We start from the raw sequence: 27,500 nt of genomic DNA on the forward strand, positions 1-27,500 counted from the left end.
ATGAATGTAAGAGAGAGAGAGAGAGAGAGAGAGAGAGAGAGAGAGAGAGAGCGAGAGAAAGAAAGAAAAAGAGAGAAAGAATGAATGTAAGAGAGAGAGAGAGAGAGAGAAAGAAAGAGAGAAAGAATGAATGTAAGAGAGAGAGAGAGAGAGAGAAAGAAAGAGAGAAAGAATGAATGTGAGAGAGAGAGAGCGAGAGAGAGAGCGTGAGAGTGAGAGCGAGAGTGAGAGCGCGAGAGAAAGAAAGAAAGAGAGAAAGAATGAATGTAAGAGAGAGAGAGAGAGAGAGAGAGAGAGAAAGAAAGAGAGAAAGAATGAATGTAAGAGAGAGAGAGAGAGAGAGAGAGAGAGAAAGAAAGAGAGAAAGAATGAATGTAAGAGAGAGAGAGAGAGAGAGAGAGAGAGAGAGAGCGAGGGAGAGAAAGAGAGAAAGAAAGAAAGTAAGAAAGAGAGAGAGAGAGAGCGCGAGAGAGAGAGAGCGCGAGAGCGAGAGTGCGAGAGAAAGAAAGAAAGAGAGAGAGAGAAAGAATGAATGTAAGAAAGAGAGAGAGAGAGAGAGAGAGAGAGAGAGAGAGAGAGAGAGAGAGCGAGGGAGAGAAAGAGAGAAAGAAAGAGAGAGAGAGAGAGAGAGAGAGAGAGAGAGAGAGAGAGAGAGAGAGAGAGCGAGGGAGAGAAAGAGAGAAAGAAAGAGAGAGAGAGAGAGCGAGGGAGAGAAAGAGAGAAAGAAAGAGAGAGAGAGAGAGCGAGGGAGAGAAAGAGAGAAAGAAAGAGAGAGAGAGAGAAAGAAAGAGAGAAAGAATGAATGTAAGAGAGAGAGAGAGAGCGAGAGCGAGAGCGAGAGCGAGCGAGCGAGAGAGAGAGCGAGCGAGAGAGCGAGCGAGAGAGAGAGCGAGAGAGAGAGCGAGAGAGAGAGAGCGAGCGAGAGAGCGAGCGAGAGAGCGAGAGCGAGAGAGCGAGAGCGAGAGAGAGAGAGAGAGAGAGAGAGAGAGAGAGAGAGAGAGAGAGAGAGAGAGAGAGAGAGAGAGAGAGAGAGAGAGAGAGAGAGAGAGAGAGAAAATTGTTGGAATCATTACAACAGTAACAAATAAAACTCCTGATCTATAAAAAGTTACACTTACTGAAAGTCAAAAATGATATGAGACCCTGAGCATTCAGGACTTCTTATCCCCTCTCTGAATTTCCGATTTCAGCTTTATCCAAAGCCAAAAGTGGAGAATTTCACTCCAAAGCCACAGGCTGACCACACCATTTGGACTCTTCTGTCCTTCAGATGCTGACTTTGAGGACAAAATCCCCCACTGACAAAGCCGTGTGTGAGTCAGCTATTTTTATCCATAATGACTAAACACACCCCAGCTTCATTTGCACTACCTCATCCAGCCCCAAGCTCCTGCTTTTAATAGTCAACCAGTCAGAATCCCTGAAATTCTGCCAGCTGTTTTTTTTTTGGACTGCTCATACATTCTAAAGTGCTCCAAATGGTGTGGATATGGACTATGGAAATGATACGAGTTATTTTTTAATTTAGGAAAGGGCTCTTAATCAAAACTGCGTTTCTGCACTTTAATGCAGTATGAACTGCACGAACAGCTGCTTTAAGGGAAGCAGGGACTTTCTTCAAATAATACCACCACCACCTTACCACAACAACGCTGCGAGACGCATCAAGTACGTGAATAACGGGGCAGCTGTACCGAGGGGCGATCTTCACTGCTGTGTGAGTCCTGTTCAAACACACACAGACAGAGTTGGTGGAGATTGTTATGGGTTATTTTGAACTTCAAATTTTACAAGTAATGACAGTAAAATAGGACTAACTTTGAAGTGGTCGCTCCGCCAATCAGCAGAGGAGTCCTCATGCCCAGACGTTCCATCTCCTTAGCAACGTGAATCATCTCATCAAGAGACGGAGTGATGAGACCGGACAAACCAATTATATCTAGACACAGACCAGAAAAAAAACCCCAGAAAAACCCCACACAAAAAAAACAAATTATATACAGTATATATAATGTGTGTACATGTATATGTATATGTGTGTGTTTGTGTGTGTGTATATTTTACACATATATGTATATCATACACACATATACATATATACACACACACACACATACAGACACACACACACATACACAGACACACACATATATACATATATACACACACACACACACACATATATATATAAAAAATGTGTGTGTGTGTGTGTGTGTGTGTGTGTGTGTGTGTATGTATATATGTATATATGTGTGTGTGTGTGTGTGTGTGTGTGTGTGTGTGTCTGTATGTGTGTGTGTGTGTATATATATGGGGTGGGGAGAAAACGATTTTGAATCAATTCACATCTCAAAAATCAATTTTCTAAATATTTAATTTATAACATTAAGTTGACGGAATGCAAAAGGCGGAACTTGGAAGTGCGGAAGTGCAGCGCCCGGACAGTCTGTGGTGGCACAAAACAAAAACACAACTGGATGAGGGAGAAATCTGACCGGCACCCTCTGCATTAAAAGCCAGGTTAGGACAGGAGTCACAACACAGATGTTAAGAAGAGACATTTTGTCCTTTCAACAGCAATCAAACCAGCTTGGGAGCCACAACATTTAATGTCCAGTATGTCTCCATGTGTGATAATGTACGAGTACAGGCTAAACAATACAAACACAAGCGCTGACTTCACCTTCGCAAATTTTTAGTGTTTGACAGTCTCTCATTGCAGATGAAAAGTACCAACTGCGGTGCTTATGATGTCCATTAATCTCCAAACGTTCATCCTTAATCTTTCTCTGTGCCTTTTTGTTAAATGGTGACGTTTGGTCCATGCTACATGCTCACCATGCTGCATTTCTCTCAGGCAACACTGAAAATTACAAAAGGTCCAGATATGACCTGTGTAGATCTATCAGAGAGGCCAAGAGACGGTACAGGCTGAAGTTAGAGGGCTACTACCCCACCGCAGACTCCTGGCGCATGTGGCAGGGACTGCAGCACATCACCAATTACCAACAGACAAGCAGGGTGGTCACAACCAGCCACATACACTACCTGATGAGCTGAATGAGTTCCATGCTCGCTTCGAGGCCCTTAACCCTGGCCAGCTGAGAGACATTATGGCCACACAGGACACTCACTGTGACATCAGTGGATGTGTGCAGGACCTTGAAGAGAATAAACCCACAGAGAGCAGCCGGCCCAGACAACATCGCCAGTCGTGCACTCATGGTTTGCTCATCAGAACTGGCTGACATGTTTGTGGACATATTCAATCTGTCCCTTGTGCAAGCATTTGTGCCATCCTGCTTCAAGACCACCACCATCGTGCCCCTCCCAAAGAAAATCGTTGACCTGCCTAAATGACTATCGCCCTGTTGCACTCACCCCAATCATGATGAAGTGCTTCGAGAGAAGAGTCATGACCCACATACAGAAGACCATTCCAAACATTACAGACCCTCTCCAGATCATAGATAGGGCTGCCCACCGCTCTGGGCAAGTGTGCTCACTGCCCCCTAGTGTGTGTGTGTCTTCACTAGTGTGTATGTGGTGTTTCACGTCACGGATGGGTTAAATGCGGAGGTGGAATTTCCCCGTTTGTGGGATTAATAAAGTATCACTTAACAGGTCCACAGACGACGCAGTGAACACTGCCTTTACACAGCCCTCACACACCTGGAGGGAAAGGACACGTATGTCAGAATGCTCTTCATCGACCACAGCTCAGCATTTAACACAGTCATTCCATACAAACTCTCAGAAAAGCTCCTCACTCTCAGACTGACACCCGCCCTCTGCAACTGGGCGCTGAACTCTCTAACAGACAGACCCCAGTCAGTCTGAGTCAGTATCCACACATCCAGTACAAGAACAGTGATCACAGGGGTCCCCCAGGGCTTTGTGCTGAGCCCCCTTCTGTACACGCTCTTCACTTATTACTGCGTGGCCTCCCAGAACAACACCAGCATCATCAAGTTTTCTGATGATACTACAAGTCAATGGACTGATCACTGGTGTGGACGAGACAGCGTACAGGAAGGAGGTGGCTGAGCTGGTGGCCTGGTGTCATAACAACAATCTTTCCTTGAATGCAGACAAGACCAAGGAAATGATCGTTGATCCAAGGAGAAAGTGAGAGCTGCACACACCTCTGTACATAGGTGAGACAGAGATGGGGAGCGTGAAGACCTTCAAATTCCTCGGCATCCACATCAGTGAGGATCTCACCTGGTCTCACAACACACATCTCATCATCAGGAAGTCCCAGCAGCGACTGCACTTTCTGAGAAGACTGAATTTGGCATGCCAGCCAAAATTCTCAGCACCTTCTACAGGAGTACGATCAAGAGTGTTCTTGCCAGCTCCATCGCAGTCTGGTATGGGAACTGCACTGCTCAGGACAGGAAGGCTCTCCAGCGTGTGATCAAAACCGCATTCCATCTCAGGAGCAGCCTTCCCCTCACTACAGGACATTTATCATGCCAGGGTCATCAGAAGGGCCCACATCATCATCAGGGGCACCAGTCGTGAGTCTTGGAGGCCAGAATGTCAGACATGGGAATGGGAGGGTTCCAACCCTCCTCGGAGTGAGGACGAGAAGTGAAAGGATGTGTGCTCCAAGTGTTTTCAAAGCAGGAAGGGGTGGGGGAGAAGGTGAGCTCCCAGTGCCCTTGGAGCAGGAAGAGGATGGGGAAGAAGGGCTCCAGTCCACTTGGGAGCTGGGACTGGAGGCATGAGGGGTGGCAAGACGCACTCACACCGAGGGTTACTGCTCCACCAGCAGGCCCCTGACCATATGACGGGTCTCCACCAGCTGCTCCTCAAGCTGCTTCCAGTGCTTTTCAGCATCTTGGAAGACAGCCTGCAGCTCCAACCAGCCAGACAGGTACAGGGGGACCAGGGTTTTGCTGGCCTTTTCTACTGCGGAGAGTCCCTCAGTGTGTTTGCGTCCTCCTAAGGGTTTCGGCACCGCTGTAGCATGTCATGTGCTACCCCGGGCTCAAGGAGAACACTGGAGGCAGGATCCAGGGTTGCAGCAGTCATGTTTCTTTAATCACACACCAAAAAATAAAAACTCAAACCAAAACCAAAAGATACACTGGCCACTTTTCAGTGGCTTCAGCCAGCTCGGCTTTTCAGTCTTTTTACTCAAGCTTTTCAGCTCTTCCAGTCTTTTGGTGCAGCTTCTGCTGCTGCTTGTCCCCTCTCTCTCTCTCTGCTCCTGCTCAGCTCTTTAAAAAGGCACCAGCTGGCTCTCATTAAGGGCACCCCGAGCAGAGAGGGAACGAGAGCTGGCTGCTCCGCCTGCCCATCACTGCCCCCAGTTTGCAGCTCGGGACTTGGTCCTTGATCTCGTGCCTTTTGTTGCTGGCACCATCGTCCTCGTCCTCCTCCTCCCGCCATTAGCTCAGGCTATGTGTTCCATCCCCTCCAAGCTCTCCGTCGCCACTGAGAGTTGTGCCCCGTCTTCTGGCCAGCTCTCGCAGCCATTATCGTCGGGGCCCAGGGAGCAGGGAGCAGAAAACCGGTAGGATAGCTGTAATCTGCTGCATACCCACTGCCTCAGGATCCGTTTTTCACTATAACAGCGCATTTTATCGCAGATGAGCGGCAGCAGCGTCTCATGTGCTCCAAACAAAAGCAGTGAATGACAGTCTTCCAGTTCACTCGCCACAGCACTTCCATTTGATTTATTAATAAAAGATATTGGATGTAAATTCATTATAGATCATTACAAATACTTTGCTTTAAAACTACCAAGTCGTCACACAGTGAGGAAAAAGAAATCCTGTATAGAAAAAAGATGCATCGATAATCGTTTTATAACTGCATCACAGCCTCTGAATCGTGATCGAATCAAGTTGTAAGATGTCTAGAGATTCCCACCCCATATATATATATATATATACACACATACACACACACACACACACACACACACACACACACACACACATACTTTGTATTGTATTTGAAGCTTTTTGAGTTGTATTTTTACTACATGAAATATGCTATTTGCTCAGTACTGTATATCGTAAACATCTAAATAAAACCTTTCATCTGCAAATACTGCATATTTTCATAAACAGGGTGTGTTTTTAAAGGATGTTATTGGGTGGGTATTTGGGTCTTGTTAACACAGCCCACCTGCTTTCTTCTCAACAGCCTCCTTCAGGATCCTGTCACATGGTACCATCACGCCCAAATCAATCACTCTACAAAGAGAAACATTCAACTGTTATGTTTCCAGACTCACACATACTCACTCTTAATCACTTTTAATCAAAGGTAACTGCTTAAATCATAAGACCCCCACAGTCTTTCATTAGCAGCGAGTGCCCCATTACTTAGACTGATGATATTGTTTATGCATCAATCTTGAAAATGACAACAACAGTTCACAGCCCATTCACATCCTTAACACGCACACTAGAGGTCTGCACTTGCCTCCATAACACCTTGCAGCGCACGACTAATTTGCAGTGTTGTGTGTGGGACAAAGCACGCATGAAGAGAAATCCCACAAATTAACGAATAGCCTAAATAAAGTAGGACGAACACTAAATCATATTTATAAACAATACAAAATGACAGCACAACAGTAAAACAAGTGAATGAAGTCATTCAAAAGAGCTGCGAAGAGCTGCGACTGTGTAAACAACGTGCAAATTCTTGTAGATGACAGAGAAGGCGGAGCCTATATCTCAACAGCTACGTCTGCCGAGCCCAGCAAGACACCACAAATAACTGCTCTGTGATTTAATTCCTGCTCAGTGTTTAATAAACGGAGTTTGGTGACTTCACAGTAGCCCAATTATCCGATAATAATCCGACTAACAGCTCAATCGGAATAGAATACGTCCCTGTAAACACCTCAGTCAAAACAGTCTAGTCCGATTGAGGCCATCCGGAATACAATTTCTATGCGACTGAACGAGGCAGATGATCCTGTAAATAATCCGTTAAATAGACGATTAATACCCGTGTAAACGCCTGAATCCAATTACATTCCCTATCGGAAAGTTCAGGTATGTTCTGCATGCGCGTCGCTTCATAGCACAAGTTTATAACATTGAACATGATGGAGCAGAAACTGGTCTGCAGAGGAGACGAAGTTTATGTTCTGATCTTTAAAAGGCGGCGGTAGGACTACCTGTCTCAGGACACGATGTCTTCCTCTCGGCCTTCTTTAATAAGCACATGCATGTTTTCCTGAGTCTGACATCATTTTAAAGCTAATAAAAACACAAGCACTGCTCACTGCTGCTCATCTCACTCTGACTGGACTCACGTGAGGTTCGCTGTAATAGTAATGCCGATGACTGCCATGTTATTTCAGCAGAGGATAACGTGTTTGTGAATAAACTACATCATACACTGCACGTCAGCTCATCTTTACAAATTTGCACAGGTGGGAGCGGGCCAAAACGTTTCGGGTGTGGGCGGGTGCGGGACAAATGATGCGGGTGCGCGATAAAATCTTGTGGGAGGGGGACTGAAAAAACAGTCCTGTGCAAACCTCAAACGCACACAACTCAGATCACTGGACACTGTAATTCAGAACACCGGACTCCAGTCCTGGCGGGCCAAAACATTGCAGACTTCAGCAAACACAGCTGATTCAGCTCATCAGCTAATTAGCAAGGCCTTCATGACCTGAATTCAGACCATTAGAGGAGGGTAAACACGGATCTCTGCAGCACTTTGGCTGGGAAGGTCCCCAGTTTGACACGCCTGCTGTAATCAAACAGCTGTATTTTATATTAGTCTCTCTATTAAATCACTGACATTCTATACATACCGGAAATTGTTGCATCCCAGAACGACACCTACAATGTTCTTGCCAATATCGTGGACGTCTCCCTTCACTGTGGCCAGAACTATCGTGCCCTGATATGGATCCTGCAGAGGCACAAGCACAAACGCGGATCATTCACAGGCGCAGACTGCCGAGTTATTTATTTATCACTATTATAATATGATATATATGTGAACTCTTACAATGTCCTCTGACTCTCCAGATGTTGCCATCATCTCCTCTCGCTCTTTCTCCATGAAGGGAATCAGATAGGCCACGGCTTTCTTCATCACACGAGCCGACTTTATCACCTGAGCGCACACACAGACACTGCGGTTACCTGAGCAACATTATACTGCGTGGTGACAGGCCAGGCCTGAGCTGCCCCAGAGCTCCTGCACGCTCTCCAAGGTACTGGACCTAAGGAGCATGACAACCGGACGTTTCTGTCTCTCTCTGTGTCCCCTTTTGACTCCGTGTGGCCAACTTGTATGTCAGTGTTCACATAACTTCCATATACATCATTTCTTCTTTTGGCAAAAAGAAAAAACATCATTTACATTTATTTTGGCATCAAAACAAAAACAGCAAAAAAGCTGAAAGTGCAGATTTGAATGTCGTTACAGAATGTAAATCTAATGTCATGCATTATGTAATACACATATATATATATAAAACACGATTTAACCAAGATATAATCTGATGAGTCAGCGTGGCACCGCTGGTAGTGTCGGAGTGTGTGTGTTCGCTACCTGCGGCAGGAACATCTTTCCAGCTCCAAACAGATCACCCACGGTCTTCATGCCATTCATAAGCGGCCCCTCAATAACGTGGAGTGGACGGGGGTAGTGGTCAGTCTGTGCACGAGCCTCCTCTGTGTCCTCGACTACATACTTTTCTATACCCTTAACACACACACACACACACACACACACACACAAAATGATCTATACAGCTCCAATAATAACTAAGATTGTATAAACTATTAAATGATACTAAATGATAAAAGTAATATTAGCATCTATTGTTATTATTGTTACAGTTTATTGTATCTATTTGAAATCATTTCACTCAGACACACATTCCTACCTTTATAAGAGCATACTCCAGTCTCTCCTCCACACTTCCCTTTCTCCATTCATCTGTCTGAATCACCTTCTTCCCTCCTTTGGCGTTATTCTAAAATCACCGGCATAAAAAAGCAAATAATACTAATAAAGCTAGGAGGATTATTACTACTCAAACCAGCGTTAATAACATGAAAATAATCAGAAAATTTCTCCTTATTATTACTACTGCTGCTGCTGCTACTACTACTACTACTACTACTACTACTACTACTACTACTACAACTAATAATAATAATAATAATAATAATAATAATAATAATAATAATTTGACATAAATGTCACAAGTGGACGTCAAGGGAAAATTTTTCTAAAGCTGGACAGTCAAACTGAGAATTAACATATTTTTCAGATGTAGTTAGTTAATATTATCCACACATTTATTAAAGACATGACAAAAAGACATTTGCATGTGCAAAAAACTAATATCCTGCAGCACATGTGGAGTGAGGAGCTGGATAAAGTAAAAAGATAGATATCTTTACTTTCTAGATGATGTATGTTCATATTTTCAGGTAACGTGGAGAAAAAACTGCAACATGATGTTTGAATTTTACGTTACATTTATTATTACACGTCTTATTCTGTGAGTTTATTGGGTGGCTGGAAAGCAGAAATCCAATTACTCAAAGTACCTGTAACAAAATATGATTTTCTGCTGTTATTACATGTGGATTATTAAATGCATGCAACTATTTAATGAAACAAATAGTTACAGGCATTTTAACCAAACAAAAGCAAAAAAAGTACCTGAGCGTACTGCAGCAGCTTCTCTGTGGCTTCTGGGTCTCGGTTCCAGATCAGGTTCTCACACAGCACAAGCAGCTCTTTATCAATGTCATCATACACTGGCAGATTTCCTGCGTTCACAATACCCATATCCATCCCATCCTGCAGGGGGCGCGACAGAGACAGGAAGAATCACCATCAGGTCTACAATCTTATCTTGGCAGTGGGAGCCCAAACATCCATGTAAATCAGTCAGCAGCGAACAACTAGACTAAGGAGGCTTTTCAGACAACTGCTGCTGGAGGAGTCGATGAATGTGTTACTTTTTGCTTAGCCTTGATTACCAGGGGCTCACGCCACGTAAAAGTAACAGAAGAAACTTTCAGCATTCATTTAAAACAATGACACTGATAAAACTGAAGAGATGAATGCCAGAGACGCACAGTTTTAATTAAATGCTAAATTAAAAAGATTTTTTTTTTGTTCGTTTAAAAGTGAGCTCTGAGCTTGACTAATAAAAGGTGGAACTGAGCTCCACAGATGAGAAGCAGAATAACTGAACGAGCCTCTCCACCAAGTGCAGCTCTTTCTAAATGGGAGTGATATTATCCCGGTGTTTTGATCTGTGCTGCTGCATTTTGTACGAATTCTAGAGGATGTACGGTTTCTTAGGAAGTCCAGCGAGAAGATCATTACAGTGATCAACTCTGCTTGTAACAAATGCATGAATAAGTTTCTCTGTGTCGCTCTGAGATAGAAGAAGCGTTCCAAAGGTCCAGTGAGACACTTGATATGATCAGAAAAGCAAGTTGATGAGTAACTTCTCAGTAGAGTTGGGACTGCACCTTTATGGCATGGTAGAGAAAAGCTCCATGCATAGCCTCCCTGATGGCCTCCATGCCTCGGAAAGAAAAAGACAGGTTGGACAGACCTCCACTAACACGGGCTCCAGGTAGAGACTCCTAAAGGAGAGAGAGAGAGAGAGAGAGAGAGAGAGAGAGAGAGAGAGAGAGAGAGAGAGAGAGAGAGAGAGAGAGAGTGAGAGAAAGTGAGAGAGAGAGAGAGTGAGAGAGAAAGTGAGAGAGAGAGAGTGAGAGAGAGAGTGAGAGAGAGAGTGAGAGAGAGAGAGAGAGAGAGAGAGAGAGAGAGAGAGAGAGAGAGAGAGAGAGAGAGAGAGAGAGAGAGAGAGAGAAAAAGAGAAAATGTAAGAATGAATGTAAGAAAGAAAGAGGAAAGAAAAAACAGAGTGAGAGAGAAAAAGGAGAAAACAGAGAGAGAGAGAGAGAGAGAGAGAGAGAGAGAGAGAGAGAGAGAGAGAGAGAGAGAGAGAGAGAGAGAGAGAGAGAGCGAGCGAGCGAGCGAGCGAGCGAGAGAGAGAAAAAAGCAAGACAGAAAAAGGAGAAAACAGAGAAAGAGAGAGCAAGCGGGAGAGAGCGGGAGACAGCAAAAAGAGCGAGAGAGTGAGCGAAGAGCGGGAGCAAGAGAGCGAGAAAGAGAGTGAGAGAGCGAGACAAGGTCAGGGGGAGCAGTTTGCAGAAAGAGCAAATTTTGAATGGATCCTCTTTAAAAATAAATGGACAGAATAAATGGGACTTTATTATTATTATTGTTTGTGTGTTGAATCTTACCTTAATAATTCTGGTGGCTCTAATGAAATTGATGGCATACTGGTTGTGCTCCTCCATCCCGGTGCCTATGGTCAGGATGTTGGGGTCAAAGATGATGTCATTGGGGTTAAATCCAACCTTCTCAACAAGGAGATGATAGGCTCTCGTGCAGATTCTGACCTTCTGGTCGATTTCAGTAGCCTGGGGAGAAAATGGCCAAAAATAATTCACAAACACATCCTCTGCTGAAATAACGCAGCGGTCATGGCCATCAGGCTCACCATGAAGTAACTTCACCAAACGCCATTTATTCCCAGTAAAAACAGAGTGGCTATTGTTGCTGTTTTGCTGGGCAGCTGTGGCCATCGGACTGATTCACGCAGGCTGCCTCTGCGTGGTGCGAGTGAAATGGCAGCGCAAGCACTAAAGCTTGAACATGCTGACATACAGCGCCTGAGCTGCAAAGCAGAGCAGCAAGAAAGTCATACACACATTCTTGCTTCCAGCTGGATAAATGGTCACTTCAGTGTGTGTGTGTGTGTGTGTGTGTGTGTGTGTGTGTGTGTGCGCTTTTACCGCCCACTTTATTAGGTACTCCTGTTCAACTGCTTAACACAAATAGCTAATCAGCCAATCACATGGCTGCAATTGCATTTAGGCCTGTAGAGGTGGTCAAGTCAACCTGCTGAAGTGCAGGCCGAGCATCAGAACGGGGAAGAAAGGGGATTTAAGTAACTTTGAACGTGGCGTGGTTGTTGGTGCCAGACGGGCTGGTCTGAGTATTTCAGAAACTGCTGATCTGCTGGGATTTTCACACACAACCATCTCTAGGGTTTACAGAGAACGGTCCGAAAAAGAGGAAATATCCAGTGAGCGGTCAGTTGTGTGGACGAAAATGCCTTGTTGATGTGAGAGGTCAGAGGAGAACGGGCAGACTGGTTCCAGATGATAGAAAGGCAGCAGTAACTCAAATAACCAACCAGAATCTCTGAGGAACGTTTCCAACACCTTGTTGAAAGTCTGCCACGAAGAATTAAGGCAGTTCTGAAGGCAAAAGAGGGTCCAACCTTTTACAAGCAAGGTGTACCTAATAAAGTGGCTGGTGAGTGTATATTGTGTGTGTGTGTATTTTATATATATATATATATATATATATATATATATATATATATATATATATATATATATATATATACATACATACATACATACATACATACACACAAATATATACACACACATATATACACACACATATACATACACTGCTCAAAAAAATAAAGGGAACACTTAAACAACACAATATAACTCCAAGTCAATCAAACCTCTGTGAAATCAAACTGTCCAGAATTTATTAATCATCACCGCTCAAAATAGCGTTCCCCTTTATTTTCAGCTGTTTTATTACTCTCAGATTTTTTCCTTGTATTTCTTTTATTTCTTACTGGTGGGTTTTGTTGTCACACAAGTCCATTTCATAATCTGTTACTCTGTAGATTCTGACTTCCCTTGTGATGCTTAGTTGCATTAAAATGAGGATTCCTTAAATAAAGAATATGATGATGATGATTCAACAAAAATGGTCGATTGTAGGGATGCACAATCAGAAATGGTGGCCAAACTTGCACTTAGACAATTAATTATTCTTAATTTCACTGATATGTTGAAATTTTATGCTCTAAATACTGTGAAGTTAGCAAAACAAAAGCTCTGTGCAAACCCAAACTGTACCACCTAGCAGGAATACAACACGCATTCCTAGTCCAAGCGTGGACTGTGTTTCGGGTAATCACACCGACCTGCCCTTCTTCATCGAATGCCATGACAACGACAGCGGCGCCATAGCGACGGACTTGTCTGGCACGCTTCAGAAACTCCTCCTCCCCCTCCTTCAGGCTGATGCTGTTGACGATGCACTTTCCCTGACAGCATTTCAGCCCCGCCTCGATCATCGTGAAGTTCGAGGAGTCGATACACAGCGGCACCTGCACATTTAGACACTTCAGGTTAGTTTTAAGTTCTGCATTTTGACAATCTATATACATTCAGTATAATCAGAGATCCCCCGTTTCTTTATTTAATTCCCAGCCAAAATGGCTTTTAAGTAAGTCACTGCTGTGGGGGGGGGGGGGGGGGGGGGGGGGGGGGGGGGACAAAAAACTTGTATCTCCATTTTCCAATTTTTGACATAATCTGAAAAGGCCCACTGTCCTTTAAATTGTCTGTAATTTTTCTAATGAATGGAGCAAAAGAAACAGCCCAAAATGACTTGGAAAGAAGTCTGATTCCACTGACTTACATTAAAAGGAAAGTGTTTTTCCTTCTCCTGTAAAGTTACCATTTTGGAGATTGAGGTTTTTTTTTCCGACAGCAGCGATAATGTTCTACATTTTTCAGCACCAGAAAAAAGCAGAACTCCAACAGTGGAGTTCAAAAGTCAGAGTCTGGGATTTTGTTTTCAAACCCTGGAAAGATTTTTTTGAGCATTCCTCAGCTTTCCCAGTCTTTTGTTGCCCCTGTCCCAACTTCTTTGGAACGTGTTACAGGCATCAAAGTCAAAATGAGTGAATATTTGCAAAAAACAATAAAGTTTATCCGTTTGAACATTAAATATCTTGTCTTTGTAGTGTATTCAATTGAATATCGGTTGAAAAGGATTTGCAAATCATCGTTTTCTGTTTTTATTCATGTTTTACACAACGTCCCAACTTCATTGGAATTGGGGTTGTATAAGAGGGGCAGACTTTATTCTGAATCTTATTCCTTCCATTGAGACACATGTTCAGATGACTTTCAGGCGGACACCACTTCATATCATTAAAGCTGAAGAGCTGTAAGGGCAGGTCAGTACTCTGGCGATGTCGGGCTCAGAGGCGATTAGGTTGCAGAAGCGTGCCATGGCGACGGGTCCCTCCAGCATTCCCTCGTCCATGTTAATGTCCAGCACCTGGGCGCCCATCTCTACCTGAGCTTTAGCAATACTCAACGCCTCCTGTACACAAACAAATACAATACAATTAGGGCTGACAAAGAATTTTAATACTTTATCAAGATTAATTGCATTGTTTGGTGTAGTTAATCTCCATTCTTTTGGTTGTTTTGTTCAAATCTGACCCTAAAAATTGTGTTTCCATTTATAAAGCAATGCATTTAGTTACAGCTTTATGATGGAAAAATAAGATTCATCAGAACGTATTCACTTTCAATCATTCAATGACCTTATTTAACCTAACCTCATAAAATAATGTGCCAACTAGGCCTGGGCAATAACTAAAAAATAATTAGTGCAAGATTTTCTATTCATAAAATCACAATTAATGATAAGATGCCAGCCCAGCTACACTGTTCACAAGATTCTATTACCAACCTCATAATTCCCGGACATGATAAGTTTGGCAAACTTCCGCGATCCAGCAACATTGCAGCGCTCCCCAATGTTCACAAAGTTGGTGTACGGCCCGATCCGGAAAGGCTCCAGACCTGCAAACATAGCGGACAGTTTAATATGAGCAAGGAGACCAATATTAAATCTGTAAAGGCGCTAAATTATCACAGGGTTGGTACAAAGTTTTTAAAATCAAAATTAGCACTTTTTAATAGACTTATTAGACTTCAACAAATGAAAAATAACACTATTACCACCTCACAAACTAAAATATAGCATGTACTAATATCTTGATGCATTATATTTTATTCTTTTTATTCAAATTGATTATTTGAAAATCAAATATTAATTAAGAAAATCAAATTTACGCCTTGCATTATCAGCCAATCACATGATACAGTCGTGTAGATCAGATTATCATCCAGCCAGGACACAGCATGTTTGACCCTTGCCTAGATACTGCATTTAGGTATTGATGGAATGACAATACACCAGGCTGACAAGCATAAATACTGAATCCCTACACAAGATTTACATGTTTAAGTCAGGCTGGTGTGATGAGCTGAGTAGGCGGAGCCTCTACAGGGGTTTTCTAGAGACACACTCCAATCAGTGTTATCAAGGTGAATCCAGATGAATTTCAGAAATTACATTTCACTGCATTTTAAGACGCTTTGAACTTCACAGCTGTTAAAGTAATAAGTTAACACTTTACCAGAGAGCAGCATGAAGTCACCAAAGACATCTTTCTGAGGAACTCTGGGCTGGCACTGTTTCACACTCTCAGCTATCGCCCTGCATCACAAACACAGGACACGCACAAACGCACAATGTACACACTGTACTGAAGTAGCCATCAATCAATGAGCATCAGCCTGAGATCATATCGGAGTTAAGATCCTGATCTAGACGTGTTCATTACCGTATGTGCTCTGGCGTTGTTCCACAGCAGCCACCAACAATGTTCACGAAACCATCCATTGCAAATTCCTGTGTAACAGGAAAAAAAAAATAGCACTTTAAAGAATTTAAAGTTTCATAAGTTCATTTTCTGAATCCATTACTACAGCAAGTGAAATACCTCATCTAGTCACTCCCCTAATCCTTTTGTGCTGGACAAAAAAAAATATAGTCACCTTGTGTGTTTAAGGTGGTAGTAACTGCAGATGGCACTGCAAGAGGATGAGCAGGATAGAAATACCTGCATTGTGTGTGACCGGTTTTCATAGACTGGGAAGAGGTGGTACAGCGTAGGGAATGTCCTGTTTGATGTGAGCAAAATGGGTCGTAAAACAAAAAGGAGTGACTGAATTTGGGCGTGTCAAAGGCCACAGTGTGAAGGACGTAGCTGAATTTGCAAGCGTAGAGAAACATATGGGCATATGGGTCGACCAGCAGTGGCAGAGTCCCAGTCTACAGGAAATTCTTGTCAGAATTGTGGGCGAAAGACGAAACTGACGTACAGGGACCGCCGGGGTGTTTCATGGCTTATGAACAAAAATCGCTTCACTTCCAGGCAAGAACTGCTTCCAGACGTCAACACAGGTTCTTCACCACCAATTTCTGAAAGAACTCTCCTGCATACCATGAACATATGGAGCAGAGCAGCACACAAGAGGCCTTTGATCACTTCTGCTCTCGAATTTTCCTAGTTACAGTGGGCAAAGAGACACAGTAACTGAACTGTCCATGAGTGGAAACGCCATCTGGTCTGATCAATCTCGTTTATGTCTGTATGTGAATGATGCCCGGCATCGTGTTCATCGTAGACCTTTAATGCGAACTGCGTGCGGGGTGTGGTCGAGCTGGAGAAGGCTCTGGTGTTCTGGGGATTTTGAATTACATGGAAATGGGTTCTTTGGTTTAGGTGCTGACATTGAACTGCTGGACAATCATTTTTTGCCTTTTGCTTACAGAACACGACTTTCCTATCTCTGTATTCCAAGATGACAATTCTCACATTCACAGGGCTGCAAATGTGACTTGCTGGCATGATGAACATTTAGGAGGATTCAAACTGCTGGACTGGATTGTAAAATCCCCAGATTTGAATCCTCTTGACAATTTGTGGGACTACCTGGGACTAGTATGACGTCAGGGAAGTCAGGGAAGGCTCCACGAAATCTGCAGGAGTGGCTGAACACTGACACCTACTGTCACCTACATCCAGAAACTTGTCCAGTCCATGCCAAATCAAACTGCAGCTGTTACAAGTCCTCGGAGATGTTACACGTTACGAGGTGCGTTTCAGACACAGGCAACTCATTTTTTATCTGGGTGGAATTATTTGCACTAACAAAACAAATAGTCAATGAACCAGCTAGAGTAAAAGCTCGATTACATACAAGAAATCAATGCAAAACTAGACCTATACCTAAAACTATTAGCTGAGTTTCCTCCAGTGCTGATAAGGGTAGATGTTCATATCGTACAATACTAACAGTTAAAGGGCCCATACTGTGAATTTTACCCACTTTTTCCAAACAAGAGATCACTATTGCATACAAACACTGAACTTTCAAACCATACCACTCACTCCCCAGTGCATGAATTCCATGCATGGAAAACAAGTTGCAAAAACAAGATGACCTGTTTTTGTGATGTCACAAAAAATTGCACATACACACACACACACCTATTTAGTCTACAACAATTTAGCCTCACCCATTCACATTGAAGATATAAGGTATGTCTATAGTCAGACTGCTTTTTGAATGAGGTACAATACATAGCAGCCAATCAGAACAGAGCTCATTTACATATATTAGTCTTAAAGGGACAGTAACACGCACAACCTGTTTAATTAAAGTAATAGACATGACGGAAAACTTATGAAAAAAATTAACTATGATTGTTTTGGCGAATAATCCAACGTAAACAATAACTGCAGTTACTGCAGTGTGGCACCAACATTTCAAAATTTCAATTTCACCTTTATATGTGAGGCAGTGACCTGTGGGGTTTCGTCATACCCTCCAAACGTGTTGGGGAGACCTAGAAGAAAACAAGCACAGATAAATGCAGGAAAAAAGAAGCCTTTAGTGTGTCCATAACGGGACAGAGCAGCTGGTTACCTGCGTTGGGGTAACATATGACGAAAGCGTCAGTGCTCTTCCCAATCACTTCAATAAACGGCCTCATATCAGTGGCTCCCAGAGCACAGTTCAAACCAATACTGAGGGAAAGGAGAAGGTTAGCTCTGTTAATGGTGGGAAAAGGGTGCAGCAAAGGGATCAACCAAGTTGATCACAGTTAAGAACACAGAAATTCAGGTTAAAAATGCATTACAGGGTTTGGCCACCAGGAGAACATGCCTCACATGTCCTTAAAGAGCCCATATCATCATATAATCTAATTTTCAGTATTTCTTCCCAAAGAACTCCTGTACACTTCAGAACATACTATTCACTTTCCATGCCATACAGTTTACATATGGAAAGTAGCAAAAGCCATTTTGGAGTTGTTGACATAACAGTGGTTGTTATGTCACAACCATAAGCATATGCACATACACTGATCAGGCATAACATGATGACCACCTTGTTTCTACGCTCATTGTCCATTTAATCAGCTCCACTTACTGTATAGCTGCACTTTGTAGTTCTACAGTTACAGACTGTAGTCCATCTGTTTCTCTGATACTCTGTTACCCTGTTCTTCAGTGGTCAGGACCCCCATTTGGATCGTGGATCATTATCAGCACTGCGGTAACACTGATGTGGTGGTGTGTGGTGCGCAGGTACGAGTGGATCAGACACAGCCCTGCTGGAGATTTTAAACACCTCAGTGTCGCTGCTGGACTGAGAATAGTCCACCAACCAAAAATGTCCAGCCAACAGCGTCCTCTGACCACTGATGAAGGACTAGAGGATGACCAACACAAGATGTGCAGCAGCAGATGAGCTGTCGTCTCTGACTTTACATCTACAAGGTGGACCGACAAGGTAAGTGTCATAGAGTGGACAGTGCGTGGACACTGAGGTGTTTAAAAACTCCAGCAGCACTGCGGTGTCTGATCCACTCAGACCAGCACAACACACACTGACACACCACCATCACTTCAGTGTCACTGCAGTGCTGAGAATGACCCACCACCCAAATAGTACCTGCTCTGTGGGGGTCCATGGGGGTCCTGACCACTGAAGAACAGGGTAACAGAGTATCAGAGAAACAGATGGACTACAGTCTGTAACTGTAGAACTACAGAGTGCAGCTCTACAGTAAGTGGAGCTGATAAGATGGACAATGAGCGTAGAAACAAGGTCATAATGTTATGGCTGATCGGTGTGTGTACATATCATTCAGCTTAGATCACGTAACTCCAACCAAACACATTGAAGAGATGAGAACTGTTGCTGTGGAAGACGTGGAAGAAATCAATTAAACCTTGTGCTGTTTCTGACTCTCAGGAAGCAAACGCATCATTGCAGCCCTCCAAAGTTTACACCCATCGGAAAGGAGCAGCTACAGTTTATTTCTTCCGATGTCCCTGAGGATTTCATTTAATATTATAAATCATATTCCATGTTTCACCTCAAGCTGCTTTTTTGACTAGGCAGAATTACAGGGTAGTCAATCAGAACAGAGCTCATTTACATATATAGGTATTAAAGGCACAGTAACTAAACCAGCCTGTTTAATTCTAAGAGATCGAGAGAGATTAGACAATAGTCATGAAAAAACTAATTATGACCATAAGTTTCTCTTCGTGATTGAGGTGACTAACAGTTTGTCAATGTTAAAGACTACATGGATTTAATAAAAGCTTAATGAATTGTTAATGATGAACAGGCTGTTTATAAAGGATTTATAAAGGTGCAGTGAAGTACTTCCATTTCCAAGTTGAGTCTCAAACAAATAAGCAGAAGTTTTACCACATAGGCTTCATATGAGACATGCTGATAACGAAGGCCTCTCCAGTCTGCCCTGAGAGTGTACGACCACTCTTATCTACAATGGTGCCTGAGATCTGTAACACACACACACACACACACACACACACACACACACAAGAATGCCATTGTATACCAAATCTCTCTACATGGAGAGGAGGGGGAAGAGGAGGAGAGGAGGGGGAGGAGAGAAAGGGGAGGAGGGGAGGAGAAGGAAAGGAGAGGAGGAGGGAAGAGCGGAGGAAGGAGGGACGGAGAGGAGGGGAGGAGGCGGAAGTTGGGCAATACACAACATACAATAAAATATAAAATCTCCAATAAATAAAAAATAAAATACAATCCCTTAAAGTATGTTACATATTACAATGCAGAACATTCTTCACTCATTTATAACTAAAATAATTTAGATTACTATCTAAACAATAAAGTAACCAGAGAAAAATAGCTGAACTTAAATAACACAAAGAAAGTGACACAGATTAAATTAAACATTGAATTAATAATATTATATTAAAGTAGTTTAAACTGACTGGATGGATGGATGGATGGATGGATGGAAAGACAGATAGAGAGATAAAAATCTTGTTACTTACAAATATGGGTCTTGGCTCATAAGCCTCTTCAAACAGCATATCAATAGCAAACAGAGCGGCCTTATAGAGGAAAAGAGATCAGTAGGTCAAAGTGTTTTATAATGAAACAGTAAGAAAAAAATGGTTTAAAACAGTCACAAAATAAATAGTAAAACACACACACAAAAGATAAAATTAGTAATAAAAATAAAGTATTACAAGGAATTTAAATAAAATAAGAAAAACAAATGAAGGAAAATACAGACATTAAATAAACACTGAAGAAAAAAAAAAACTCCAAAACTTAAAATCAAATCTAAACTTAAACTAAATGTTTAGATGTTTCTTAAAAGTGTGCACTGAACAGAAAAACCTAATTTCCACAGTTTAGAAGTATAATAACAGAAAGAGGTCCATCCACGATTTAGAAAAATATTACTTGGGTTTTTATTTTAACATTACAAAACATTCAATATCAAAGTGTTTTAAAGCATTACGACTGAAGACTGACACTGAATATAAATGAACAGAATGAATAAATGAACAAAAAAGAGCAAGACAGCTAGTGAGTGAGTGAGTGAAAAAAAGAGAGAAAATGTAAGAATGAATGTAAAAAAAGAGAGAAAGAAAGAAAGAAAAAGCGAGAGAGAGAGGAAAGAAAATGGGATGGGAGACAGAGCGAGAGAGAGCGAGAGAGAGAGCGAGAGAGCGAGAGAGAGCAAGAGAGAGCGAGAGAGAGCGAGAGAGAGCGAGAGAGAGCGAGAGAGAGCGAGAGAGAGCGAGAGAGAGAGAGAGAGAGAGAGAGCGAGAGCGAGAGAGAGGGAGAGAGAGAGAGCGAGAGCGAGAGAGAGAGAGAGAGAGCGAGAGAGAGAGGGAGAGAGAGAGGGGGAGAGAGAGGGGGAGAGAGAGACCGAAAGAGAGACAGAGACCAAAAGAGAGAGAGAGAGACAGAGAGAGAAAGAGAAAGAGAGACAGAGACAGAGAGAGAGAGAGAGAAGAACTGAGAGAAGAACTGAGAGAAGAGTGTGTACCTTTGCGTTAGCCGTATCAAAGATGGTCTCCACCAGGACGATATCGCAGCCTCCATCCAGCAGCCCTCGAACCTGTTCTGCATACGCTTCCACCAGCTCATCAAACGCTGCACAAAACACAGAACAAGCCCTGAACCTGCTTTAAATGTTTTCACCAGACAGGAGTCAGTACATATACTAGCGGTATAAGGTAGTAAACATGATGGAATACGTTTCTGCCACATCACATATATTCCAGACATTACGACTAAGGCAAATTCCTAAATGTCTGAATATCCCAGTTTAATTCTCCAACCTTAATTCCCAAAACCCACAGCTCATGAGCTCCCCCTTGTGGGTGAGTGAAGGTGGTTCATGGGACTCTATTATTTCACCCGAGGCCTATAAGCTCAGGGATAGATCACCGGACTAAACGTGCTAAGGATGTGTATTTCTCAGTCTAAGAACGTGACGCTGTAAACGTCTTTTCAAATGAAGAGAAGTGGAAACAGTGGATATACAGTTCTACATAACTGAGAAGAGAAACAGGTGAAATTCTGCTGAAATGCACTGTTACCAGCTTGTTACTAGATACTGTTGTAACTGCAGTATGATCAGAATCTCTGAAATGCTCTGATTATGTTATATCATTTTTGTATGTGAGGGATTTGCTCAGTAATGAACTGTAGTTCTTATTACACTGTATGCACAATTATTAGGCAAGTGAGTATTTTGACCATATCATCATTTTTAGGCATATTTTCTAACTCCAAGCTGGATAAACTTGAATGCTTAATGGATTTAAGCATAGCAGGTGATGTGTATCTGTGTAATGAGGGAGGGTGTGGCCTAAGGAGGTCAACACCCTATATCAAGGTGTGCATAATTATTAGGGCCAGAAAATGGGCCAAAAAAGAGATTGAACTGACTCTGAACAGTAAAAAATGACCAAAAGTCTCTCAGAGGGATGCAGAACTCTTGAAATTGCTAAGATATTGGGGCGTGATCACAGAACCATCAAAAGTTTTGTTGCAGTCAACAGGGTCGCAAGAAACGTGCTGAGAAAAAAAGACGCAAAATAACTGCCAAGAATTTGAGAAGAATCAAGTGTGAATCTACCAGGAATCCATTATCTTCCAGTTCTGTCATATTCCAGAACTGCAGCCTAGCTGGAGTATCAAGAAGTACAAGATGTTCAGCGCTCAGAGACGTGGCCGAGGTAAGGAAGGCTGAAACCCGACCACCACTGAACAAGACTAGTCTAGACTGGTCCAAGAAGAATCTGAAGACAGATTTTTCAAAGGTTTTATGGACTGATGAAATGAGAGTGACTCTCGACGGACCAGATGGATGGGGCCATGGCTGGATCAGTAACGGGTCAGACGCCAGCAAGGTGGAGGTGGGGTACTGGTATGGGCTGGTGTTATTAAAGATGAGCTGGTTGGACCTTTTCGGGTTGAAGATGGGCTCAAAATCAATTCCCAAGCCGACTGCCAGTTTTTAGAAGACACTTTCTTTAAGCAGTGGTCCAGGAAGAATCTGCATCTCTCAAAAAGACGATGATTTCTATGCAGGACGATGCTCCATCACATGCATCCAAGTACTCCTCTGCATGGTTCGCCAGTAAAGGCATTAAAGATGAAAAACTTATGACGTGGCCCCCTTCCTCACCTGACCTGAACCCAACTGAGAACCTGTGGGCAGTTCTTAAACGGGAGATTTACAGTGAAGGAAACAGGACACCTCTCTGAACAGGGTCTGGGAGGCTGTGGCTGCTGCTGCACAAAAAGTTGATCGTCAACAGATCAAAAAAACTGACCGACTCCATGAATGGAAGGCTTATCACTGCTATTGAAAAGAAGGGTGGCTGTACTGGTCACTGATTTTTTTAATTTATTTATTTCTCAGAAATGTTCATTGGAAAGTTTTGAGTTGTTTATAATTCTCACTTGAACAGATGAAAATAAAGTGAGATGTGAAAATGTTTGTTTTTCATTTAGCTGCGTAATAATTCTGCACCGTTAGTTTCCCAGTAAATGTGCACATATAGATATTCTCCTCAGAAAGCCAAAACTTCACTTTTACTTTCTTAAACATTCGTGTTTGAGGTTTATTAACATTTTGGATTAGCTGTGAGCGCTGTAGCTGGTCATTAATAAAAATAATCCTCAAAAATAAGACTTGCCTAATAATTGTGCACACAGTGTAGTTTTGAAAGTTATACGCTTACTCAGTTTGTGCCTTCATAACAGCCCTTTGAGATCAATAAGGAGTTTAGGCATTTCTAAAACAGAGAGAATCACACACTCAATGTCAGTTTGTCACAGAACCTCGTGTTTTTGTCGTGAGGGCGCTCACACTAGACGACAAGGCAAAGAGAGCGTATAAACACCAGTTTGGGCTACAAATAAGAACTCAAACTCCCAGATCTCCTCAGGTCACACGGCACAAACAAAGCCAAACTCACTGCACTGGACCGGTTTGTGCTTTTATGTGTAGCAAAAGCGCAATCCGGGGATTAAAGTGGGGCTGAGAAGCGCCGATACACCGAGAGGAGGAGAAATATAAAACCTTGCATCTCCATTTTTGTTGTTTTTCAGTTTTTGACATATTTTGAAAATGCGTGTTGCTCTTTAAATGGTTTGTAAATTTCATGATGATTGGACCAATAGAAATGACCCAAAATTACTTGGAAAAAATTCTGGTTCCATTGACTTACATTATAAGCAAAGCAGGTTTTTTGCTTCCCCTGTGAAGTTCTCATTCTGGAGATACGAGGTTTTGTTCAGACAGCAGCAAACTGTAAAGAGAGTGCCCTGACGTCTGGGTCTACACATAACAGCTCTAATCTGCTGTTTCACATGCAGCTCCTCTGTCTCTGAACTGTTCGCGTGTGGCTCTACACCTTTCTCTCCGCTCTCCTAACTCTCTGATCGTATGCTGCTTGAAATACTTCTGAGTAAATCTCTGACTTTCTCACACTCCAGGACTCAAGACAGTTAGAAACATCACACATTTGATAATATTGGAGGGTCTGTGATCACTTCAGAGTTCAACTGGAGGGATAAAGATTCACTCGTTTCTCCTTTCACACTACTGGATCATCTGCATCATCAGTCGTTCCCAACTGAGATTGAAAACCGCTTCAGACAGTCACAAGCTGCAAATCGGGGTTATAATTGACCAAACAAAATGTGTAGGGCAGGCCCAGCTTTAAGATGATTTCAAAAATGGCAGAGTGAGCATCAAACTGAACACTCGTTCTACCAGCTAACATAACAATAATGCTAAGATGCTTTTGGGACACTGGGCCCAGATTTTCTACAGCCCACTTGACATTATCCACACCCATTCTTACTTTCTAAGGGGGCTGGAGGTTAGGGAACTGGCCCTGTGACTGGAAGGTCGCCGGTTCGATCCCCAGTGCCGACAGCACATGACTGAGGTGTCCTTGAGCAAGACACCTAACCCCCAACTGCTCCCCGGGCGCCGTGGATAGGGCTGCCCACCGCTCCGGGCAAGTGTGCTCACTGCCCCCTAGTGTGTATGTGGTGTTTCACATCACGGATGGGTTAAATGCGGAGGTGGAATTTCCCCGTTTGTGGGATTAAAAAAGTATCACTTAACCACCTCCACTCTGCCTGCAACTGTTTTACCTGATTTTTACCATTTTATCTTATTTTCATTGTTTTATTATTTGTTAGTTTATTATTATTCATATTATTCGTCTTATTTTAATTACAATTATTTTATTTAAATTTGTTTATTTGTTGATCTTATTCTCGTTTTAAACCAGCCATTAGGGGTGTACTTTGTGTACTTCTGGTGCCGGTCCCAAGCCGGATAAATGGTGAGGGTTGTGTCAGGAAGGGCATCCGGCGTAAAACTTGTGCCAAAACTATCATGCGGATCACAAATATGATTGCCATACCGGATCGGTCGAGGCCCGGGTTAACAACGACCGCCTCCGGTGCTGTTGACCAGCAGGGTGCCAGTGGAAATTGGACTACTGTAGGTAGAAGACCATCAAAGAGGAGAGGAGGAAGGCGGGTTAGAAGGCAGTGAGAGAGAAGGAAAGGCAGGAGTCTGGAGGTTAGAGTAGGGACTCTGAACATAGGGACAATGACTGGTAAAGGCAGAGAGCTTGCAGACATGATGGAGAGAAGGAAGGTAGATATTCTGTGTGTTCAGGAGACCAGATGGAAAGGAAGCAAGGCCAGGAACATTGGAGGTGTTCAAACTGTTCGATCATGGTGTAGAGAGGAAGAGAACTGGAGTAGGGATAATCCTAAAGGAACAGCTTGGGAAAAGGATAGAGAGGGAAATGTACTAGTGAGTGAACAGAGAGTGTTGAGGAGATGGAAGGAGTACTTTGAAGAACTAATGAATGAGGAAAACGAGAGAGAGGAGGACAACGGGGGGAGAGATAGTGGATCAGGAAGTGCAAAGAATTAGTAATGTGGAAGTGAGGGCAGCTTTAAAAAGGATGAAGAATGGAAAGGCAGTTGGTCCAGGTGACATACCTGTGAAGGTATGGAGATGTTTAGGAGAGAAGGCAGTGGACTTTTTAACCAGGTTGTTTAACAAAATCCTGGAGAGGGAGAGGATGCCTGATGAGTGGAGAAGCAGTGTACTGGTCCCCATTTTTAAGAAGAAGGGTGATGTGCAGAGCTGCAGTAACTACAGAGGTATAAAGTTGATGAGCCACACCATGAAGGTATGGGAAAGAGTTGTTGAAGCAAGGCTAAGGCGAGAGTGTTGCATTGAGAAGTACAGAGAAGGTCAGAAGGAGCTACATTGTGTCTTTGTGGATCTAGAGAAGGCATATGATAGGGTGCCAAGAGAGGAACTGTGGTACTGTATGAGGAAGTCAGGTGTAGCTGAAAAGTATGTTAGGGTGGTGCAGGACATGTATGAGGATAGTGAGACAGTGGTGAGGTGTGCAGTTGGAGTGACAAATGGTTTCAAGGTGAAGGTGGGGTTACATCAGGGATCAGCTTTGAGCCCCTTCTTGTTTGCAATGGTGATGGACAGGTTGACAGATGAGGTCAGGCAGGAGGCTCCATGGACCATGAGGTTTGCAGATGACATTGTAATCTGTGGTGAGAGTAGAGAGCAGGTGGAAGAGAATCTGGAGAGGTGGAGGTTTGCACTGGAGAGAAGAGGAATGAAGGTCAGTAGAGACAAGACGGAATACATGTGTGTGAATTAGAGGGAGGCAGGTGGAAAGGTGAAGATGCCAGGAGTAGAGGTCATAAAGGTGGAGGACTTCAAATATCTTGGGTCAACCATCAAGAGCAATGGACAGTGTAGAAAAGAGGCGAAGAAGAGGGTGCAGGCAGGATGGAGTGGGTGGAGACGGGTGTCAGGGCTGATGTGTGACAGAAGGATAGCAGCAAGAGTGAAAGGGAAGGTCTACAAGACAGCAGTGCGTCCTGCTATGATGGATGGTTTGGAGACTGTGGCTCTGTCTAAAAGACAGGAGGATGAGCTGGAGGTGGCGGAGATGAAGATGCTGAGATTTTCGTTGGGAGTGACAAGGATGGACAAGATTAGAAATGAGCAGAGCAGAGGGACAGTGAAGGTGGAGCAGTTTGGAGATAAAGCCAGAGAGGCCAGGTTGAGATGGTTTGGACATGTGTTGAGGAGGCATAGTGGATATATTGGGCAAAGAATGTTGGAGATGGAGCTGCGGGGCAGAAGGAGAAGAGGTAGACCTCAGAGAAGGTTTATGGATGTAGTGAAGGTGGACATGGAGATGGTTGGTGTGAAAGTAGAGGAGGCAGTGGATAGGGCAAGATGGAGGCAGATGATCCGCTGTGGCGACCCCTAAAGGGAGCAGCCAGAAGAAGAAGAAGAAGATCTTATTCTTGTTTTATTTTTATTAGATTTTATTAACATTTTAGGTGTTTTAATTAGTTGTATTATTATATTTTTATAATTAATGTTTCACTTTTTTACATTTACCTGATTTAAGTCCTTATTTATTACATTTAGTTTATTTGATATGCTTAGCAACATTATCAATCCTTTGCTCTGTATTAACTCGGCAACACCGTAAATGAGGGGCACCCTCAATGTTCTCCGAGATTAAATAAAGGTTGATTGATTGATCATAATCTGATTTCTGCAGTTGTCTGATTATTCAAATGGTCACGTAAACAGCATAGTCTGATTTCTGATTAAGAAATTTGAAAAAGAGGCTGGATTTGAGCTCAGTAATCAGATTTCTCAGTGCTGTGAACTCTTACTCTGATTTCTTCAGTCTGTGCATGTTCGAAAACAGACGGCGGTCTCATAAATAAGCGGGCAGCGTCGCCGCAAGATGGAACTAAAACACTTTTAGAGGGATGCTGAAACTAACTGCACGGTCGACCAAATGA

General features: G+C 43.0%; 1 protein-coding gene across 1 annotated transcript in view; it reads right to left on the bottom strand.

Annotated features, from left to right (window-relative positions):
- Positions 1-27,500, bottom strand: part of mtr (5-methyltetrahydrofolate-homocysteine methyltransferase) — a 54,038-nt gene that overhangs the window by 13,494 nt on the left and 13,044 nt on the right. Inside the window, exons 6-25 of the mRNA XM_017715325.2 lie at positions 21,139-21,245; positions 20,129-20,188; positions 19,518-19,612; positions 17,718-17,818; positions 17,576-17,637; positions 15,566-15,633; positions 15,359-15,438; positions 14,626-14,738; positions 14,110-14,250; positions 13,058-13,243; positions 11,280-11,459; positions 10,497-10,613; positions 9,673-9,813; positions 8,885-8,974; positions 8,548-8,700; positions 7,999-8,106; positions 7,799-7,899; positions 6,145-6,212; positions 1,819-1,939; positions 1,643-1,724 (exon numbers count right to left, since the gene is read on the bottom strand). Coding sequence (XP_017570814.2) covers positions 1,643-1,724; positions 1,819-1,939; positions 6,145-6,212; positions 7,799-7,899; positions 7,999-8,106; positions 8,548-8,700; positions 8,885-8,974; positions 9,673-9,813; positions 10,497-10,613; positions 11,280-11,459; positions 13,058-13,243; positions 14,110-14,250; positions 14,626-14,738; positions 15,359-15,438; positions 15,566-15,633; positions 17,576-17,637; positions 17,718-17,818; positions 19,518-19,612; positions 20,129-20,188; positions 21,139-21,245 — 2,174 coding nt within the window. The remainder of the gene's footprint in view (positions 1-1,642; positions 1,725-1,818; positions 1,940-6,144; positions 6,213-7,798; positions 7,900-7,998; positions 8,107-8,547; positions 8,701-8,884; positions 8,975-9,672; positions 9,814-10,496; positions 10,614-11,279; positions 11,460-13,057; positions 13,244-14,109; positions 14,251-14,625; positions 14,739-15,358; positions 15,439-15,565; positions 15,634-17,575; positions 17,638-17,717; positions 17,819-19,517; positions 19,613-20,128; positions 20,189-21,138; positions 21,246-27,500) is intronic.

The sequence above is a fragment of the Pygocentrus nattereri genome, chromosome 13 (assembly GCF_015220715.1).
Source record: "Pygocentrus nattereri isolate fPygNat1 chromosome 13, fPygNat1.pri, whole genome shotgun sequence".
NCBI classification, from domain to species: Eukaryota; Metazoa; Chordata; class Actinopteri; order Characiformes; family Serrasalmidae; genus Pygocentrus; species Pygocentrus nattereri.